The 21,570-nt window shown below is 47.9% G+C and overlaps 1 protein-coding gene across 1 annotated transcript in view; it reads right to left on the bottom strand.

Moving 5' to 3' along the window:
* Positions 1-17,540, bottom strand: part of TCF7L1 (transcription factor 7 like 1) — a 182,243-nt gene extending 164,703 nt beyond the window's left edge. Inside the window, exons 1-3 of the mRNA XM_007970027.3 lie at positions 16,121-17,540; positions 15,975-16,038; positions 15,614-15,741 (exon numbers count right to left, since the gene is read on the bottom strand). Of these exons, the coding sequence (XP_007968218.2) occupies positions 15,614-15,741; positions 15,975-16,038; positions 16,121-16,942 (1,014 nt within the window). The 5' untranslated portion in view covers positions 16,943-17,540. The remainder of the gene's footprint in view (positions 1-15,613; positions 15,742-15,974; positions 16,039-16,120) is intronic.
* Between the last annotated feature and the right edge of the window lie 4,030 nt (positions 17,541-21,570).

Raw genomic sequence — 21,570 nt, 5'->3', positions numbered from 1 at the left:
TTAAAAACACAAAATTTAGCTGGGTGTAATGGCTGGTGCCTGTAATCCCAGCTACTTGGGAGGCTGAGGTAGGAGAATTGCTTGCACCTGGGAGGTGGAGGCTGCAGTGAGCTGAGATGGCACCACTGACTCCAGCCTGGGCATTGCAGCCAGACTTCCTTCTCAAAAAAAGAAAAGTTACAGAAAGAAGACAAATCTAGGGGAAAGTACAAGGGAATTATTTGTGCTATTTTTGTATATTTTCTGTGACTGAAATTATTCTACAATTAAAAGTTAAAATATAATATATATTTATATATTATATTGCTTATATATATCCTACATGTAAATTTTAACTTATTTATAAAGTTAGTGTGTGCATATACACACACATATATATATGCACATCACCTTGTTGATAGCTCTTTGATCAAGAACTCACACAAACTGGTGATTATGTTAAAGTTATATGTTAAGTTTTTGAAAAGGGAATTGACAACCATGTAAATTCAAAACATGCACTAAATACTGATGTTGATGTACTAATTACTTTTGTTTATGTATTTCTGGCTTCTCCCCTGACTACATTTAGTCATTTCCTATAAAAAAAAAATTTTTAAGGGCCGGGCGCAGTGACTCACACCTGTGATCCTAGCACTTTGGGAGGCCGAGGCGGGTGGATCACCTGAGGTCAGGAGTTCAAGACCAGCCTGGCCAACATGGTGAAACCCCGTCTCTACTAAAAATACAAAAATTAGCTGGGTGTGGTGGTGGGTGCCTATAATCCCAGCTACTTGGGAGGCTGCGGCAGGAGAGAGAATCGCTTGACTCTGCGGGGGCAGAGGTTGCAGTGAGCCAAGGTCACGCCACTTCACTCCAGCCCAGACGAAAGAGCGAAACTCCATCTCAAAAAAAAAAAAAAAAAAAAAAAAAAAATTTTAAATACTGTAAGAACTTGTTAAATACTGTAACCACTTGTTAAGATGTTGGTTAAAATATTTGGCTACTAAACATCTTAATACAGTTGTGATAATACTGTACATTATTTTGGTAACATTTCTAATTTCTTTTTACATCCTGGAGATTCTCTGATGCTGATATTTCATTTCAGCCTCGGACAAATCCTGATTTTAAAACGCAGTCCATTCAGACAAAGTGTTAATTCAGTGCTTCTCAAAGCACTGTCCGCCCCCATTTATCATTATGACTGTCATTATCCCCATTCTCCCTGAGGGTCCTGGGGCAGAGCGACATAGCCAACTCCTGACCCGGCTGGGACCCAGTGCTCCGCAGACCACGACCAAGACCAAGTTCCAGACCGCCCTAGACACACTGCCACCTGGAGGGACAAGGGCTGGCCTGTTAATAGAATATTCTCCATCCCTGTTGGATGGAGCCTTGGGTTTCTTTCTCTCCAGACAAGTTCCTCTCCTCTCTTTCCATGCAAGATCCAAGGAACTGCTTGTTAAAGGGCTGTCCCAGACTCCACAGACTCTCCCCATCCCAGCCCCTTCCTGCATGAACTCTCCTTTGCATCGACTGCAAACACCCTTGTGAAGATGACCCATTTTCCACTCCAAAGCTTCAGCACCAGTGTCTCACTCTCCCTAACAAGGATTTTATAACACAAAAAAGTTTAGGTTGTAAAGTAGAAAGCAAAGTATTTTCAGCTCATGCACTCTAATACTCCTACGAGACTCTTACCCTCCCATGGTACCTCTCCTCTATGCATCCCACCCGGAACACAGTTTAAGTCAATAACATAACTAATAAGTAAAAACTACAGACAGTCCCTAACCTATGATGGTCCAACTTAACATTTTTTTGACTTTATGATGGGTTTATCTGGACGTAAGCCCATTCTAAGTCTGGGCGCATCTGTATATCCAATGTACAGTTACACCCACACATGCATGAGGATGTGGGGCTGGTCAGGAGTATGAGCGAGGCAACAAACTAAGGCACCAAACAGATGCCCACCATTATTACATATGGTGTACAGATTTAACACCCAGGCACCATGTCTGCCACTGAGTGGATCCGCAAGGGCAGCTTCATCCACAAGCGGCACAGGGGCTACACGTTAATGCTAGGGTCCTGGGGCCCCCGGCCCAGCTGGGACCCCCAAGATCCTGTCCTCCCCAATCTCTGGGACTGGGGCTCCTCTCCCTCACCTTCTCTGGAATCCCCTTGGACCCCAAGAGCCAGGTGTCCCCTCCCTGTCTTTCCTCCTCTCCCCATCTCCAGCTGGTGCTCTACCACTGCCCTCATCTAGGAGGTGCTGGGGTTTGGGTTCCCACAGCATCATGTGAGGAGGGGCAGGGGAAGAGTGATAGGTGGGAGGGGGACACAGAAGCAATCCCCAATTCAGATTATAGGGAAGATTCCACAGAGTGAGGACAGGGTGAGGGTATTTTGCTACCCGGATCCCCCACTAAAAGCTTCATCATGGACAATAGAATAAGGACCTGCTGCAACCTTGGCCTGAGGTGGAGGACACCGCCCAGGCAGACCCCAGGGTTTCCAGAGGTGAGACCGCAGGGACTTTGAATGTGGCTGAAGAAATAGGACTTAGTTTATTTATCCTGGGTTTTTAATTCCAAATTTTTTCAAACATACAGAGAAGTTGGGTGAATGGATTGATTGCCAGTGTACCTCCACCTAGAACTGTTAACATCTCACATATGATATTTAAGGAACCAAGTGTACCACCTCAAAGTATCAGAAGAAAAACACAAGAGAATTTGGACATTGGGAAAAACAGAATCAATGGAGCTGCAGAGTGCAGAAAAGCAAAGAAAGATTAAGATAGCAATTAACACCACCCCTGAGACTGTAAATCAGCCAGCTATTAAGGCTTTGATTCTACGTCAGGCACTAAAAATGCCTCCTGAGTGGAAGGGATGGAAATGCCACTGAAGCCGGGCACAGCAGCTCACACCTATAATCCCAGCACTTTGGGAGGCCGACGCAGGCAGATCACCTGAGGTTGGAACATCAAGACCATCCTGGCTAACACAGTGAAACCCTGTCTCTACTAAAAATATGAAAAATTAGCTGGGTGTGGTGGCAGGTGCCTGTAATCCCAGCTACTTGGGAGACTGAGGCAGGAGAATTGCTTGAACTCAGGAGATGGAAGTTGCAGTGAGCCAAGATGGCGCCACTGCACTCCAGCCTGGGCAACAAGAGAGAAACTCCATCAAAAAAAGAAAGGAAAGAAAGGAAAGAAAGGAAAGAAAGGGAAGGAAAGGAAGGAAGGGAAGGAAGGGAAGGAAGGGAAAGAAGGAAGGAAGGAAGGAAGGAAGGAAGGAAGGAAGGAAGGAAGGAAGGAAGGAAGGAAGGCCACTGAAAAGAATATATGCCAAGGGATGTTACTCATCTTTTACTTCTACACACCATTTCTTTGAATCTTGCCCCAAATGGCATTTTCATGCATTGTCATGTCAATTTGGTGCTCAATTTTCAGTGGAGGGAAACTGCAGCCTGGTGGAACTAGAACCCCCCACAGCTGGAATGCTGGCTCTGTCACCTTCTGGGGAGGTGACTCTGGGCCCCTGGTTTACTGTGAAAGTCTTGGCTTCCTCAAGCATAAAATAGAGATGATAATATCAGATGCACAAGAATTCAGCGTAGGAACAGTTAGAACAGCGTGATATAGTGCCCTGGAACATTAACGGTGCTTATGGGGCTGTTTTTTAATATTGATGTTTAAATATTCATGTTGTCAACAATCAACAACTGAATCACTTATTGTGAGTCAGGTGTTATGTTTTAGATAAAGAAGTATTTCAAGGTGCATTATCTCAGCTGGGCTCGGTGGCTCCAGCCTGTAATCCCAGCACTTTGGGAGGTCGAGGTGGAAGGATCCCTTGAACACAGGCATTCGAGACCAACCTGGGCAACATAGTGAGACCCTGTCTCTATTTTGTTTTTAATAAATGAAAAATAAAATAAAATAATAACATAACAAAAAGAGGTACATCATCTCTGGAGCACTGCTGGCTGTGTACTTCCCTGAGTGGTGGAAGATGAAGCCTTACCACTGTGGAGTGCAGACGGACCCTAGTCCTGTTTCCATCACTCCTAATTGTTTGCCCTTGGGCAGGTCAACAACTGCCCTGAGCTTGTGCTCCTCACCTGTTGGATGGGCGGGATGGTTCCACCGAGCTGAGAGGGCTAGAGGACACTCCCGCAGGGTCCTTGATAAGAATCTCAGGGTCTAACACCCAACCACCTCTAGAAGGTATGTCTTGCAAATCCAGCTCAGTTTAATGACACTGACATATCCTTTTTTGGAATTTACGGAGGGGAGTGTAGTCCCAAACATCAGAAAGCACTACTGCCAACAAATCTGGACTTGTAAATTGATCTGCTTTTCATACCACTCATTCCTATTTCTTTTGTTTTTCTTCCTCATTATCAATGAGATCCATCCGTTCCTTAATCACAGTTGCCATCTCTCAAACTTACACCTTTCTGCTTTCTCCACACATTCTCTATAGACATTCCTACGTATAATAGCCCCATTCACTTTAATGAGGTCTAAGATATTTATCTAAGATTATGTGCTTTGCAATACCCAGGTCTCTAGGATGGCTTAGGTAGAACCCCAAAAGCCTCCCCACCTTCTATCAATCATATCATAAGCCCCCTTTGTTAATCTTTCCACCATGTTATTATTGGAATGTCATTCGGGAAGTAAAGGAAAAAGTATGGAATGTCATGATTTCTTTTTTTTTTGAGACGAAGTCTCGCTTTTTCACCCAGGCTGGAGTGCAGTGGGATGGTCTCGGCCCACTGAAGCCTCTGCCTCCTGAGTTCAAGTGATTCTCCTGCCTCAGCCTCCCGAGTAGCTGGGATTATAGGTGTGTGCTACCACACCCAGCTAATTTTTTGTATTTTTAGTAGAGATGGGGTTTCACCATGTTGGCCAAGCTGGTCTTGAAATCATGACCTCAAGTGATCCTCCCGCCTTGGCCTCCCAAAGTGCTGGGATTACAGGAGGAAGCCACTGTGCCCGGTGGAATTTCATGATTTCTAACCATCTTAAACACACACACACACACAGAGAGAAAGGGGGATGGGAAAGAAGACAAATACCCCCTCTGCAATTCCCAAAATAACTGTGTAAATGTTTAGTATGTATTTCTTTATTGTTTAAAAAAATTTTTTTTTTTGAGACAGGATCTTACTCTGTCACCCAGGCTGGAGTATAGTGGCGTGATCTTGGCTTACTGCAGCCTCAACAGCCTGGGCTCAAGCAATCCTCCCACCTCAGCTTCCTGAGTAGCTGGAATTACAGGCACATGGTACCACTCCTGGCTATTTTTTTTTTTTTTTTTATAGAGACAGGGTTTTGCCACGTTACCCAAGCTGGTCTCGAACTCCTGAGCTCAGGCTATCTGTCCGCCTCGGCCTCCCAAAGCGTGGGGATTACAGGCGTGAGTTACCGCACACAGCCTAGTATGTATTTCCTTAATGGTCAATTATCGCTGAAATAGTCTTTTATAGATTTTTGGGACTGAGTTTTCATTTGCGAAGAACTTAAAGAAAGCAACCAATTTATAAAATATTTTAAAAGATGAACCATAAGGAAATAATATTTGCACACTTGGTTCACCAGAGCTGGGTTTGTTAACCAAACTATGTTGTAACCCAAATTGCGAGAATAGTAAGTTTACTCCTCCGGTATTCTTCCACACCAAAGACTCGTTTGTGTATTCTTCCAACCCTCACCAATTTCAACGAGGAAAAATAATCCCCAATTTTCAAACAGGTCAAATGTTAGCAGGTAAGCACCTTTTCCTTGGATGAAGTTCCTGGGGCAGCCCACTAAAGGTCATTAACTCCTCTGGAGTGCTGCACTGGGGAAGCAACTTCAACCACAACTGTCACTTGCTTCTACAACAGGAAAGTACATTCTCAGGTCCAATGTGTAAAGCTGGAACAAATCTATCCACCCTCAACCCCAGCTGATAACTCATACCAGGATTTCTGAACTGGGAAACAAAGGTCAGTGCCCTTCTCTGGAGAGGAGGAGGGGCTAGTTACATCAGACATGTGTGTAAAGTCACATGGGCAGAATGGGAGACCTAGACTTCGGACTCACAACCACGTTCAAATCTTGGCGCCATCAATTACCAGCAATGTAACTTTGTACAAGATACTTGACCTCTACAAGTCTGTTTGCACAGCAGCAAAATGCGAACAAGTATCTACTTCTTAGCAGGTTAAAAGCTATGAAAAATATTAAAGTCTTAGCAGCCATTGCCAAGTGCTTTCCAAATGGGGTGGAGCTATTTACGCCCTTTAAGAACAGCCAAAAAGAGCAGCCAGAGCAGCCATTTTACCACACATTTGCCAGCATTGAAGAGGCTTCTTCAGACAAAACCATAATGTGATGGGCCAAAGATGATTCTTGTATTAATTAGTATTTTTTGACTCCCTGGGAAGTTGAACATAGTTTCACATATTTGCAGCCATTTATAGTAGTTCTTTTGTGAATTGCATGTTTATGTTTATTTTCTACAATTAGGGTGAACACTTGAGGCCTTGTTCCTCCTCTTGAATAAAAATGAAAATAGATTTCCAAAAATGCTGTGACACAGTTTGAGAACATGAGTGTGAGCTCATTTCCTGTCCTGAGGACCCCAGGTAATTAGAGTCATCGCCCTTGACCATATCCACAAAAACTCTGAAAAAGGCTATGTTTAGGAAAACATTTTTATGATTTTATTTTCAAACTTTGAAGTATACTTCTCAATTAGATGATCATTTTCCTAATCTGTAGATTATGCACACAATAAAAAGGAAAGATTTAGAAGTTTGAAATTTATTTGAGAACCTTAAACGTATCTATCAATAGAGTGAACTCAGAGCATTGCTAACACCTTGTGAGTCTCAGAAAGAAACTGTAGTGTCCTGGGGCTGTTCCCTGGGCAGCACATACAGCATAGAGGAAAAGGGCAAGTCCCCTTCATTGCCCTCATGGTTCCCTTCATTTCTGAACACCAAGGTTTTGGAAACTGCATTTGTTTTATTATTCACTAAATCTAATCCAGTTTGGGAGAAATAATATAAAACATGGGATATACAAAAACCTCCTCCAAAAACAGATTAAAATAGACAATCTGGGGCAGTTTTCTATGTGCTCTTAAGTGCCCAGTCCTTCCCTATCCCCAGTTACTTATCACTTCGATATCTCAATATCTGCCCCTAGCTGCACACAAATTGTGTCTGTGTTGTGTGTACATATACACAGATAACACAAACACACACACATTTTTTGTTTTTGTTTTTGGAAACAGGGTCTCACTCTGTCATTCAGGCTGGAGTGCAGTGGCGTGATCATGGCTCACTACAACCTCCATGCCCAAGCTCAAGTGATCCTCAGCCTCCCAAGAAGCTGGTGCCCACCACCATGCCCAGCTAAGCTTTTGTATATTTTGTAGTGATGGGGTTTTGCCATATTGCCCAGGCTGGTCTCAAACTCGTGAGCTCAAGCAATCTGCCCACCTTGACCTCCCAAAGTGTTGGGATTATGGGCATGAGCCACCACACAGGGCACAAAGTGTATTTTGATTCTCTATCCCTCTTCAAAATCAGCCAGCTCCAGAAAATAAAAGGAGGAAAAAATTCCCAGGTGTGCCATGCCTTTCAATCAATACATGAACATTTCATTATCTAACATGTAGCTAAAACGTTCCCAACATTTTGGGCTTTATGAGAGGATAGAGAGGAAGGGCCTGCAGTCTCCCTGCTGCCAACAAAATTCCAGGGCCCCCACTCTAGCCAACTTGCCCTTGGTTTTCCTGAGATACCAAGAAGCCATCTGGTCCTCCAATGCACACTCTCCATTTCTGCCAACTCACCTCTGCATTCCCCTAAAACCTCATCTTCAAGTCTTGGGCTCGTCTTTAAAACTGGGAGGACACCTGCTATACAGCACCCTCCATGGACGAAGGAAGAAGGCTGACTGCTTTTGAAGCTCAGTCTCACCTCCTCTTACTCTCATCTTCTTGCCCATTCATCTTCAAGCCTGCCCTATGGCTCCTACAAACAGGCTCCCACTCCAGCATCCCAAATATACTAATATACTTTCTCCCAAACTTGCAGCTCCTCCCTTCCCTCTTCTTTCCATAGTCAGGGTTTTGAAATGGGTTGTCTAGAATCTTCGGGGTTCCCCGTGGTGGTACTGGGATGTGGAAAGTACACCAGGATAGAAAGAGGAGGCTGCTTGAAACTGCGGGAGTCTGGTCTGGGGTTCCAGCTGAGGGGGAGGCACTGGCCCACACCTGAGACCAGTCTGCAGCTTGGCACCTTGGCTATTCTACTTGGGAAGCACTAAGCTAATGTCTCTTCTCTCTGCCTTTACCACCACCACTTGTCTGGAACACTTCTCTCCGTGGGCACCAGTAACTTCCTAATAGCTGAATTCCAAAAGCTCCTCTTATTTTTTATTTTTATTTATTTCTTAGAGACAAGGTCTCACTCTGTCACCCAGGCTGGGGTACAGTGGTACAATCATAGCTCACTGTAGCCTTGAACTCTTGAGCTACCACCATGCTCAGTTAATTTTTAAAATTTTGTTAGAGTTGGGGTCTTGTAATGTTGCTCAGGCTGGTCGTGAACTTCTGGCCTCAAAATATCCTTTTGCCACAGCCTCCTGAGTAGCTGGGATTACAGGCACAAGCCACAGCATCTGGCTCAAAAGCTCCTCTTGACTCCTCGATCTTCTTGTTCCCTCTCTCTCTGTGGCATCTAGCACCAAGGACACTCCCTTTCTTTCTCCTTCCTTCTTTCCTTCTTCCCTTCCTCCCTCCCTCCCCTCTTCTCTTTCTTTCTCTCTCTCTCTCTCTCTTTCACTCTTGTTGCCCAGGCTGGATTCTTTCTTCCTTTCGGATGGAGTTTCATGCTTATTGCCCAGGCTGGAGTGCAATGGCGCAATCTTGACTCCCTGCAACCTCTGCCTCCCAGGTTAAAGCAATTCTCCTGCCTCAGCCTCCTAAGCAGCTGGGATACAGGCACCACCTCCTGGATTCAAGTGATTCTCCTGCCTCAGCCTCCTGAGTACCTGGGATTACAGGTACCTGCCATCATGCCCAGCTAATTTCTGTATTTTTAGCAGAGATGGGTTTTCACCATGTTGGCCAGGCTGGTCTCAAACTCCTGACCTCAGGTGATTCACCCGCCTTGACCTCCCAAAGTGCTGGGATTACAGGTATGAGCCACCGCACCTGGCCTCCCCCTTTCTTTCATGTTTCACGCAACATTATGGAAGCTGGAGGGAAAAGAAAGGGGGAGGGGAGTTCCTAAGCGTTTCTCCTACCTTACCCAGTGCTCCCTTCCATCCTCCTTCAATGACTTCTGTCCCTGCTCTAAGCATCCCTTCCCCTTCTTCTCTACCTCTCTTACATCACCCAGTTTCAATCATCCCCTCAATATCCCCTCACACCTAACGTGTCTGCAATGAAACCAAGGGGTTCCTCCTAATGACAGCCTCTCATAGACTGTGTGGGCTCTGTTATTGCCAAAATATTCAGTAAGCATCTGTCCACCACTGGGGAGGCAGAGATTGGGAAGGCCTCCCCACCTGCAGAAGTCAGTCCCCAGGTGCCCGAGCCTGCACACCAGGAATTAACTGTCACATCAGCCACTTTCTGGATCTGGTACCTCCCCACCCCACAGAGGTGCAGACAAGAATCCCACTTCCTCCCATCCCACCTTTCCTTTCCACTCTGCTACTCTGAAGCCCTTTTCACCTCACTCCTGGCTCCTGTGAGTCTAATTGCTCTATCCCCTTCCAGGTCCTCCTCCTCCAATCCACCATTATCTTTCTAGCCACATGTACGAGTCATGTCACTTCCCTGCCTAACTTTTGATGGTTCTCTGCTGCCTCTTGAATAAGATCAGATTCCTTCCCTGGCATTCTAGGTTCCTTAGCCCATGTCCTGGCCCCTTATCCTTCCAGGCAAATGGAACTGAAATAAGCTGCATTATCCCAAATTGCCCTGAACTTTTCCTTCCTCCATGTCTTTGCTCTCCTGGTGCTGGCTCCCACCGTGAGAGTGAAGGAGGACTTCCACTTTTTCACTCTAAATGCCTCCTCTTACTATTTACATTCTTCTAAATTAACAAGAATTACCTGGATTAAAGAATGACTGAGTTTTAAGGACTAGTTTAAACTTACTTCTTTGACCTGCCTTCCTGGATCACCCAGGAAGCAATTTTTCTCAATTTCTATTATGAAAATGCTCCTCCAGGCTTTACTGCCTCTTAACTTCTTATTACAGTGCTACTCTGACTTCTTTCCTACTTAATTTTTAAATCCTTTAGGGCAAAGTCTGGGTCTTATCTTGTTTCCCATGGTCCCTTAGCCATCGCCCACGATAGGTATCCAACAGACTTTAGTTGAAGAAGTTGAGGAGTTAGGAATTCATTTTAAGAGTGCAAATATAAGAGTGCAAATCTATGCCGGGTGCGGTGGCTCACGCCTGTAATCCCAGCACTTTGGGAGGCCGAGGCGGGTGGATCAGGAGATGGAGACCATCCTGGCTAACACAGCGAAACCCCGTCTCTACTAAAAACAAAAAATTAGCCAGGCATGGTGGCGGGCGCCTGTAGTCCCAGCTACTCAGAAGGCTGAGGTAGGAGAACGGTGTGAACCTGGGAGGCGGAGCTTGCAGTGAGCCAAGATCGCACCTCTGCACTCCAGCCTGGGCAACAAAGCAAGACTCCATCTCAAAAAAAAAAAAAAAAAAAAAGGGGGGGGGGTGCAAATCTAAATTTCCCTAGGTTGGCAAGTAAAAGGTATCTCTAAATTAGAATGTAAGTAGGGCCTTCCTATTATAGAAGATTTAAAAGATTTTCCAGTGAGTTAATCATTTACATTCTTTATTTCCCAATTATTTTAGTAACACTGCACATCACTGTAAAGGCTAGAATATACTGTTAGATTGATTGATTGTGTGTGTGTGTGTGTGTGTGTGTGTGTGTGTGTGTGTGGGGCCTCCCTTTTCTTCAAGAATCCCTAAAAGTGTGATCAATGAAGAATGTAACCAAACTATAACTTTCCAAACTTATAACAAATCAAGTCAGCTATTCCCTGCCCAATCCACCCAACCAAAGAAAAAAGATTGACAGGTTCCCAGTCCTTCCCTACAGAGTTTGTCACCAATATCACCTCAGCAATCCAAGGACAAAAACTTCAGCAACACAGGCCCTCTCAAAAGCTTGTTCCATGTGAAAAGCCCTCATTAAACTCTGAGTTATATTTAGAAAAAAAAAAATGAAACAGAAGTTATATTTAGATGAAATGGCTCAAAAGAATTTTACCAAAAGCAGTATGTTTATACTGATCTTCCAAAAGAAAAGATTTCCTTAGCTTTTACATACAACTCCTAAAAACAGACAACCTCTTCATACGTATACAAAGATTTCTGCTTGGGTTCCTCTGGGTCTGGAAGAACAGGAGCTCCCAGGATATAAGAAAGACTGCCCAAGGGAAGCAGTGGGATATAAAGGACTTAAAAATGAGCACGCGTTTGAGGACCAGGATAATTTCATACAAAAACCTGACTTGAGATGGTCTAAGAAATAATGAAGCAAAGCCTTTTGTGTGCTTGTGCTGCACAAAAAGGTTCTGAAGCCGGGCGCGGTGGCTCAAGCCTGTAATCCCAGCACTTAGGGAGGCCGAGACGGGCGGATCACGAGGTCAGGAGATCGAGACCATCCTGGCTAACACGGTGAAACCCCGTCTCTACTAAAAAATACAAAAAAAAAAACCTAGCTGGGCAAGGTGGCGGGTGCCTGTCGTCCCAGCTACTCAGGAGGCTGTGGTAGGAGAATGGCATAAACCCGGGAGGCAGAGCTTGCAGTGAGTTGAGATCCAGCCACTGCACTCCAGCCTGGGTGACAGAGCGAGACTCCGTCTCAAAAAAAAAAAAACAAAAAAAAGGGAAAGGTTCTGAAATTTATAAGATGGACACAAAAACCACAGACTTCCTGAGCAATACTACCTAGAAGTGTTTCTTCCCAAAATGTCATCAGCACTCACTTCATGGTCACAGTCAAACTACTTTCTATCACGTGGTAGCTGGCTTGCTGAACCACATTCAACATTTTCTTTTTGGATCTTTTTTGTCTTAAACTATTTTTGGCATTCACTTTCTAATGTGTTGACTTACATTTTCTTTCTTTTTTTTTTTTTTTTTGAGGCAGAGTCTCACTCTGTTGCCCAGGCTGGAGTGAAGTAGCATGATATCAGTTCACTGCAACCTCTGCCTCCTGGGTTCAAGCGATTCTCAGGCCTCAGTCTCCGATGCAGCTGGAATTACAGGCGCCCGCCACCAAGCTTGGCTAATTTTTGTATTTTTAGTACAGATGGGGTTTCACCATGTTGGCCAGGCTGGTCTCGAACTCCTGACCTCAGGTGATCTGCCCGCCTTGGCCTCCCAAAATGCTGGGATCACAGGTGTGAGCCACCGCACCTAGCCAACTTACATTTTCCTAACAAAGTTCTAAGCAACAGCCCCAAAGTGGTTTAGTAAACCGTGAAGCCTTTTCAGAAATGAATGTATAATTTCAATGCGATTATTTGAAAAATGGTTTGTGGCAGTTATTCCTCTCTTCACAGGGTCCCTGGGCCTCCAGACAAGAAGCAATTGCAGCTCACAGAGACTTGGCCCACATCCCATGCTGAGGGGACCTCTTCTCTAAAGAGCCTCAGGAAAAGGCTACTTCCTAGCATCCCAGCCAAACCAGAGTGGAGGGCAAGGGTGATGGCTCATGGGGAGAGATGGCCAGACTGTAGGATGGGCCAGCCCCAGTGGTCTCAGCAGGATTATGCCAGTGGGTGAGGCTGTTGAAGCCTCCTGCCTGCTATTCCTAGGGTTCATTAACACCCTGAAAATACTCCAGCCAATTCCCACTTATGCATCTGGCTTGGTATTTCCAGAGGAAGTGTTAGAGCAGCAGATAACTGGGGTCACCTAATTTTATACTACCTCTAGGCCTTAGAGCAGCAAAGCCTAAAGTGGTGCAATTTAGAGGCCAAACAATAAAAAAGACCTAAGATGTCAGAGAGATCGGATCATGTATCCTGGGCACTTTCCTCCCTTCTCAATCCCCACCCATATCTATCCACATTCATTTTACCAGGCTGGGAAACCAACAGAAGGCCACTTTGTCTGTACCTACCATTTGCCTACAGTGACAATTACCTTAATTATATTAATAGAATCGTCCAGAGGAAAACCATTATCTCCATCCTATAGTCCAGACAACCAAGTGCTTAAATATTTCCTCATTTGCTTTACTTATTGGCAGCAAAAGAACAGGGTCAAATTAGGTTTAACTGTGCTGACCTAATGGCAGGACACTTCCCCAGTTTATCAGTGAACTAACACAGCAAAAGGCACACAGAGACACAGAAACACTGGGAAATGAACTAACTTCTGTAAGGGCAAGTCACCAGGAAGACAAAATGTAGGTATGGGAGTGGGATGGGACATACTAAGTCCCCAAGAAAGTACAAGTCCTAGGAGGCTTGAAAGGAGGATGGTGTCTGGGCCAGGGCAGGGAACAGCTGCAGAGATGAACGAGGACAGTCAGAGAGGCACGCAGAGACGAAAGGTCGGCTGCCTCAGGAGGGCTCCAAAATCCCACACAGGCCTGGATTTAGTAATCAGGAATCTCCAGGATCAGCAAGAATCAGCCTTTGGAAGTTCTTAGGCATAAGAACACATAATATGATAGAAGGAAGGAAGGAGGGGACACTAACAAAAATCTGTTTCACTTGGGCTCTTAGGGAGAGGAGACAGCAGAGCCTGGATGAATCAAAATGCCCTAAAGAGAAATGGGTGCATGGAGAAATAGCCTTGAGGGAGCCATAGTCATATTTGATGGTGAAATAGTCATTTCTGGTGACTTCAACTGCACCAGGACTTGGCTGAGGGCTGATGCACAGATGCTAGTGCCTCCCAGACCCCTTTCTCTAGCTACCCTAATGGTAAATGGAAACATGGGACTTTAGAGGCATTAACTCTCCCCCATACCCAAAGTTACAGGAATCCCACCAAAACTTACAGAACTAAGCTACATGTGTGGGCACTGGTGGGAATCACTGAAAACCTAAAGAAGACTACAGTAGGTTGTGGATCCCCCGCCTTTGACTGGCACGCACCTCTTTTCTTTTAACACTAATGAGAAAAAGCAACAGCCATAGACTCACATTCAGTTTTCACTGCAAAAGTGACACTTACATTCAGGACTTCCTGGGGTGCTCCAGGCCAGCAAGGCCTCCCTACCTCGCGGGGCAAAACTGTGAGGTCTGTGTGGTCCCACTCCCCATTCCCCTCTCCCTCAGTCAGAGTCTCTCCCACCGCCCCCGTTAATCCCCCTCCAACCCATCTGGTGATGGTAGCGCCCCTGCTGAACCAAATGTGGAGGCCTTGGCTCTCCACCGACCGCTGTACAGTGACAGCAGGAATGGCCATTCGGCACCTAGCCTTTCTCCAGCACACTTTAATTATCATCGTTACCTCAGGGCAGCCTTAGCATAAAGTGGGTTGCTGGGACCCTGCTCCTAAGAGGCCAACACTGCCTGCCCCTTACCCACCGTCGACAACGAAGTGGCGGGCACTGGGTAGCTAGGCGGGAAGCAAAGAACTACGATGCACATCGCGCCCAAGCAGCAGCACGAGGGGGCCTGGCACACAGTAGACAGGCGTTCACCCAAGATCTGTCATCAGACCCAGTACCTGGGCAGAGAGCCTAGGGGTGGAGTGGCGGCTTGGGGGACACAAAGGCCTCGCCGGCCCCCAGCTGCACCCCGTGCAACGCGGGGGGCGGGAGTTTAGAGCCAGAGAGAGGGGGCGAAGGAATCCGCCCTCATTTGCACGTCGTCTGGGGCCCGGTCAATTTGCTTAATCACCGCTCTAAATGCCAGCGCGCAGCACACAATACGCGCCCATTAACAGGTTTAAAGTGTCGCAGCGCTCGCTTTAAATGAGAAAAGCAGGCGACAAAAGGGGGAAAAAGCCAAGTTCCTCAACTTGAAGAATGCCTCGGGTCGCCTCGAAATCATCTACACGAGTATAAAATTCAGAACTAGCTCCGCAGAAAAGCTGAGGCCCCAGTGCGAGGGTTGGGAGTGGGAACAGGGGCTGTGAATAACCCGCCACGAAAACTGGGTTTCTTAGGAACCAGCTTGCAGCAGCCCAGTGAACCCGCAGTCGGAGGACAACGTCGCCAACCCAGCTCCCCAGGCCCCTTGCCCCACTGCCAGAGAAAGCTGACCGATTTCCAAGAAGGAAAGCGAGACCCCCCCAAAGCGGGCACAAATCCAAGTTTCCTTCGGTGCAGGCGAAGAATTCTGGAGACCAACGAAGATCCCAGAGGTGGACTCCAAAACCTCAACCCGCAAGAGGGGAGAAGTTAAAGGAACTTTACTTTCATCCAGGCACTGGCCAGCGCAGCCTCGCGCTGGGCCGCCAGAGAGTAGTTCAACTCCGCAAACAAGTTCTGCTTGGGATCGGCGCAGGAGGCCCCATCCCCCACTCCATGGCCGAGCCCGGGGGCGCATCCTGCGGGCCGCGGCCTCCCACCCTCCCGGGCGCGCTCGACGCGCACTCACGGTGCGCGCTCCTCCGGGAGACAGGGGTCCGTTGGAGAGGTACGGGCTGCTCAGGTCCGGGATCATCAGGAAGGGGTACCCAGGGTATGGGGGTCCTTTAAAGAACGCGCTGTCCTGGGGCCTTCTCACTGCGAACAAGACCAAGGTTGAGGTGAGGCCCGGGCCCCCGGGACAGCGCCGCGGCAGGGGGCTTGGGGCGGGAACTGGGGACCCGAGCGCCCCCAACGCGCGCCCCACGGGGGCTGCCGAGGCTGAGGACAAGAGTGCGTACACCCGAGCAAGGGGGACCGTGGGCCGCCTGGGCTGAGCAGCGGAGCGCAGCGGGGATCGAGAGTGGGGGGCTGTCCCGGCGGGCACGTACCTTCGGCGAAATAGTCCCGCGGCTTCTGGAAAGTGTCCCGGGCGGGCTGCGGGCGCCTCTCAGCCTGCGGAGGAGACACAAAGGCGAGAGCGGGTGAGCGGACGCAGGGCCGGGATCCCCCGGGGCCGGCCGCGGAGCCTCCTTACCTCCGAGTCCGAGCTGCTGCTCTGGTTCTCCGACTCGTTGACCAGGGACGACTTGACCTCGTCTAGGTCCCGCTGCGCCGAGGCGCTGTCGCTGCTCGGCTCCTGCTCCTCGCCCCCCTCGTCCTGGAAGGGGATCAGCTCGTCGTTCGCCCCGAGGTCGTCCCCTCCGCCTGCTGCCCCGGCGCTGGAGCCACTGCCTCCCCCGCTGCCGCCGCCGCCGCCCCCGCCGCCCCCGCCGCCGAGCTGGGGCATGGTGGGGCCGCGGGCCGGGGCCGCAGCTCTCGGAGCCCCTAGCCGCCCGCGCCCTGCCCGGCCCGGCCCGGCCCGGCGCCCCTCCCGCCCGCTCGCCGGCCCGCTGCGCTCGCCGCCGCAACAAAGTTTGACAGGGCGTGGCCCCGCGGTAAGCGGGCCTGGCGCGGCCCGGCCGGGGCACAGGCGGCTCGGCTCGGGCCCCTCCGGCAGCGCCGAGCCTAGGGCTCCCCAACTCGCCGCCGCCGCCGCCTGCTCCGCCGGGGCGTCCCAGCCCCTGGCCCGCCGGGGAGGGGCGAGCGGGGAGGGAGGGAGGGACCGCCGGGCTGGGCAGGGGGGCCGGAGGGAGGAGCCCCGGCTGCAAGCTGACACCCGCGCGCCTCGCGGAACCCGGAGAGCTGCGGCGCGCGCGCGCGCGCACACACACACACACACACACACGCACTCACACTCACGTTCACACTCGCACCTTCCGGGGGCTGCGTGTCCCTGCAGCGTGCACCGCCCCCAACCCCAAACTCGCCCGGACCTCCTTCCTGCGCCCCACCCTGCACCCTCGGCGGCCCTCCCCATGGCCTCCCTCGAGTCCTGGAAGTCTTGCCCCCACCCCTCCGCGTCCCCTAACTTTCTCCCAAAGAACCCCCAGAACTCCGCGCAGGTTCACACCCCCTCCCACCGTATGGCGCTGGCGGACAGGCGGCACTGCCCCCTGCGGGAAAGCCTCAGACGCACAGACTGGCCGCAGGGCCCTCCCCCTGCCTGGAGTCCCTCCGAGCGCGCGCGAGCTCGATGCACAGACCAAGAGACTGGGGACATTTATGGGACCCCGCAAAATGCCCGGCGGCTTTCCGTGCCTCTTTACTGTGGCGTTCCAACGCGACCCCCAGCCCAGGTTTTCGACCTTGTCCAGGTATACAGATTCCCACGCTGAAATTTTGAAAATCACCTTTTCTTCGTTGTTTGGGGCTAGGTCCTAAATCGAAAAATCGCGATCTTGGGTTCGAAAAGAATTTGGATTTGTTTCATTACGAGAGAAAATTGCCTGTCCAGTGATCTCCGAAGCTATTCACAAAGCTGCGTGAGTAGCCAATGAACACGAGAAAAATGCTCAACCAGCCTCATACCTAAGTAATGCCTGTGGTGCGAGTACCAGTGCCTGTAGTTCCCTCTACTCGCGAGGCCGAGGCAGGAGGATCTCTCGAGCCCGGGAGTTTGAGACCAGCCTGGGCAACATAGCGAGACATCGTCTCCAAAAAAAAATTTTTTTTCTTTTAGTAAAGAAATGCCTGTTTCAATGACATTAAGGTGCGGGAAAGTTTGAAGAAAATGAATAGTATCTTGTGTTAGCCACCGTGGGGAACTATTAGAGCATAAACTTTGAAAACAGCTTGGAAGACAGTATGGAACTATGTAAAACTATTTTCAGCACAACTGGCAGAAGAGTTTCTACAGAGGTGCCCACCCATATGGACAAAGCCACATATGCTAGGTTCAAAGCATCAGAGAGCTTGGTGACATGCATTCTTCATCTTTCTTTACAGCCACAGTCCATGCAGCTGGCCAGTTCTATGCAGTGTCCCCACCACCCTCCCCAACCCATACACACACACAGGCACATGGACCTGGATTGATTTTGGAGGAACATCTTTAAATGAAGCACTGTATATGACATTCACTATTTTATTTTTGTTTTTAAAAGAATTATACACATTTACTTCTGCGTAGAAAGAAATCTGAGAAGATGCAAATTATTATCAGTGACTATTTCTGGGAAAGGATAAGTGAAAAGAGATAGTTTTCTGCTTTCTATGAACTTTACAACAAGCAGATATGCCTTTTTGGATTTGGTTCATTGCGAGGGAAAATTGCCTGTCCAGTGATCTCCAAAGCCATTCACAAAGTCTCATAAAACGTTTTCAAATAACAGATGCATCTTGAGCAGTATCGAGTAACAAATAAAAGTTCCTCTTTCCCCCCCAGGATAGAGTATCCTTCTGGTTAACCACTTTCAGTTAACTCCCTCTGGTTAACCACTGTTACTAGTTTGGTATATATCCTTCCAGACACTTTCCTAGGCAGTTATGAACATATGTAAACATTTTTACAGATACTCTGATTTACATAAATAGAATCACACTCTTTGTATTATTGCGTGTTATTTTATTTTTATAAGATTTAAAAGACGATTTTTCATGTCTGTGGTCCATAAATATATGAAAAGCCTATTGTATTAGTTTCCTGTTGCTACTGTCAGAAATCACGAAAAATTGGTGACTTAAAACAACAGAAATTTATCCTCTCACAGTTGTGGAAGACAGAAGTCCACTGTCAGTTTCACTGAGTAGAAATCGAGGTGTTGACAGGGCCATGCTCCCTCTGGAGGCTCCAAAGAGAATCTACCCTTGTCTCTTGCAGCTTCTGGGGGCTTGTGACCACATCATTCCCACCCTTGCTTCTGTAATCACATTGCCTTCTCCTTTTTTTGTCTGTGACAAATCTCCCTCTGTCCCCTTCTCATAAGAAACGATACTTGTGGCTGGTCACGGTGGCTCACGCCTGTAATCCCAGCACTTTGGGAGGCTGAGGTGGGTGGATTACGAGGTCAGGAGTTCAAGACCAGCCTGGCCAACACGGTGAAACCCCGTCTCTACTAAAAATAAAAATTGGCCAGGCGCGGTGGCAGGCTCCTCTGATCCCAGCTACTCAGGGGGCTGAGGCAGGAGAATCGCTTGAATTCGGAGGGCAGGGGTTGTGGTGAGCCAAGATCGCGGACTCCATCTAGAGAGAGAGAGAGAGAGAGAGAGAGAGAAAGGATACTTGTGATGGCATTTAAGGACCACCTGGATAACCTGCCCTTGTCAAAATCCTTAACTTCACATCTGCAAAGACCTCTTTTCCTTAAACATTCAGTTTCCAGGGATTAGGTCATAGATGTAGCTTTGGGAGTGAGCCATTATCAGCCTACCACACCTATAAACCAGAAATGCAAATGGAAACAGCATTGAGATAACCACCAGTTTTCATCTGTCAGATTGGCAAAGGAAGAAAAGAATGGTAACGCCCAGCATTGGCCACTGTGCTAAGAAGCACATAGATGCTGGACCATTGTGTAACAGTTCTAACGAGGAGTTTGGCAATACCTGTGAAATACCTTTAAAAATGTGAACCTCTGACTTACCCACGTACTTCTAGGATTTTATCTGAAGGAAACAACTAGATACACAAATAAACCTGTAGACGTGTGTTCATCACAGTAAAAAAATCTAGAAACAATCTCAATGTCCCCTATAGGGAATTACGAAGTTATGTGCTTTCATCTAATGGAATGTTATGACATTGTGGAAATATGTTTGTCAATGTAGAAGGAAGCTCATAATGGTAAGCAAAAGTAGCAAATTAAAACTAACATGTAGACTTCCACTTCCCATTCTAATGGGGTATTGATGTCAGATTGACTCTTTCTTCAAGAACAACTATAAACTCTGGATAAAATACCAAAATAAAACAAAACCCAGGTGAGTTGAAGGCATCGCTGTCAACCAAGTCAGCCAGGACGTGAGGAGTCAAAACACCAGAAGGGAAATTCATTCAGGTGAGTTTATATTTACTGCTGTTTCATCCCCTCAGAAAATTTGGTGATTTGCAGCAGCAGGCATAGAGACCAAACCAAAAACAACCATCTAGGGCATGCACACTACAGCTTGCTGCCTGTTTTTGTATGGTCTCAGCTAAGATTTTTTTTTTTTTTTGAGATAGAGTTTCACTCTTGTTGTGGGTTCAAGCGATTCTCCTACCTCAGCCTCCTGAGTAGTTGGGATTACAGACATGCACCACCACACCTGGCTAATTTGTATTTTTAGTAGAGATGGGGTTTCTCCGTGTTGGCCAGGCTGGTCTCGAATTCCCGACCTCAGGTGATCTGCCCGCCTCGGCCTCCCAAAGTGCTGGTTTTACAGGTGTGAGCCGTGTTGCCTGGCCACTTTTTTTACATTTTTAAGTGGTTGGAAAAGATTATAAGGGCCAGGCACGGTGGCTCACACCTGTAATCCCAGCACTTGGGGAGGCCGAGGAGGGTGGATCGCCTGAGGTCAGAAATTCAAGACCAGCCTGGTCAACAAGGCGAAACCCCGTCTCTACTAAATATACAAAAACTAGCCGCGTGGTAGCGGATGCCTGTAACCTGGGAGGCGGAGGTTTCAGTGAGCCGAGATCGCACCATTGCACTCCACCCTAGGCAACAAGGCGAAACAACATCTCAAAAAAAAATTGAAATCAGAATATCTCACACAGCAAAATTTCTTCACAAAGTAAGTGTCCTAGAGGCTTGTTAGTAAAGCAAGGAGAGCTATTTACTGATGGTGAGTTAAATTGTACTCAAGAGCAGTTGCCACAGAAATATGTCCAGAGAAGGCCGGGCGCGGCGGCTCAAGCCTGTAATCCCGGCACTTTGGGAGGCCAAGACGGGCGGATCACAAGGTCAAGAGATCGAGACCATCCCGGCTAACATGGTGAAACCCTGTCTCTACTAAAAAATACAAAAAACTAGCCGGGCACAGTGGCGGGTGCCTGTAGTCCCAGCTACTCGGGAGACTGAGGCAGGAGAATGGTGTAAACCCGGGAGGCGGAGCTTGCAGTGAGCTGAGATCCGGCCACTGCACTCCAGCCTGGGCGACAGAGCAAGACTCCGTCTCAAAAAAAAAAAAAAAGAAGAATTATGTCCAGAGAAAATAAACTTGCCTTTCACCATTGCCAAAAGAGTTTAGGACATTGAAAATAACATCAGTAGTCAATGGGGACTGGGAGCAGTGGTTTACCTGTAATCCCAGCACTTTGGGAGGCTGAGGCAGGCAGATCACCTGAGGTCAGGAGTTTGAGACCAGCCTGGCCAACATGGCAAAACCTTGTCTCTACTAAAAATACAAAAATTAGCTGGATGTGGTGGTGCACCCTTGCAATCCCAGCTACTGAGGAGGCTGAGGCAGGATAATTGCTTGTACCCGGGAGGTGGAGGTTGCAGTGAGCTGAGATTGTGACACTGCACTGCAGCCTGGGTGACAGAGTGAGACTCCATCTCAAATAAAATAAAATAAAATAAAATAAAATAAAATACATGACAACAATAGCACAAAAGGCAGAGGGGGGATATGGCATTGAACCAAACTAGGGTTGTCTGAGAAGTGGTGAAAGTAGGAATTTAAAGC

The sequence above is a fragment of the Chlorocebus sabaeus genome, chromosome 14 (assembly GCF_047675955.1).
Source record: "Chlorocebus sabaeus isolate Y175 chromosome 14, mChlSab1.0.hap1, whole genome shotgun sequence".
Classification (NCBI taxonomy): Eukaryota; Metazoa; Chordata; class Mammalia; order Primates; family Cercopithecidae; genus Chlorocebus; species Chlorocebus sabaeus.
This window is presented reverse-complemented; position numbering and strand designations above follow the sequence as displayed.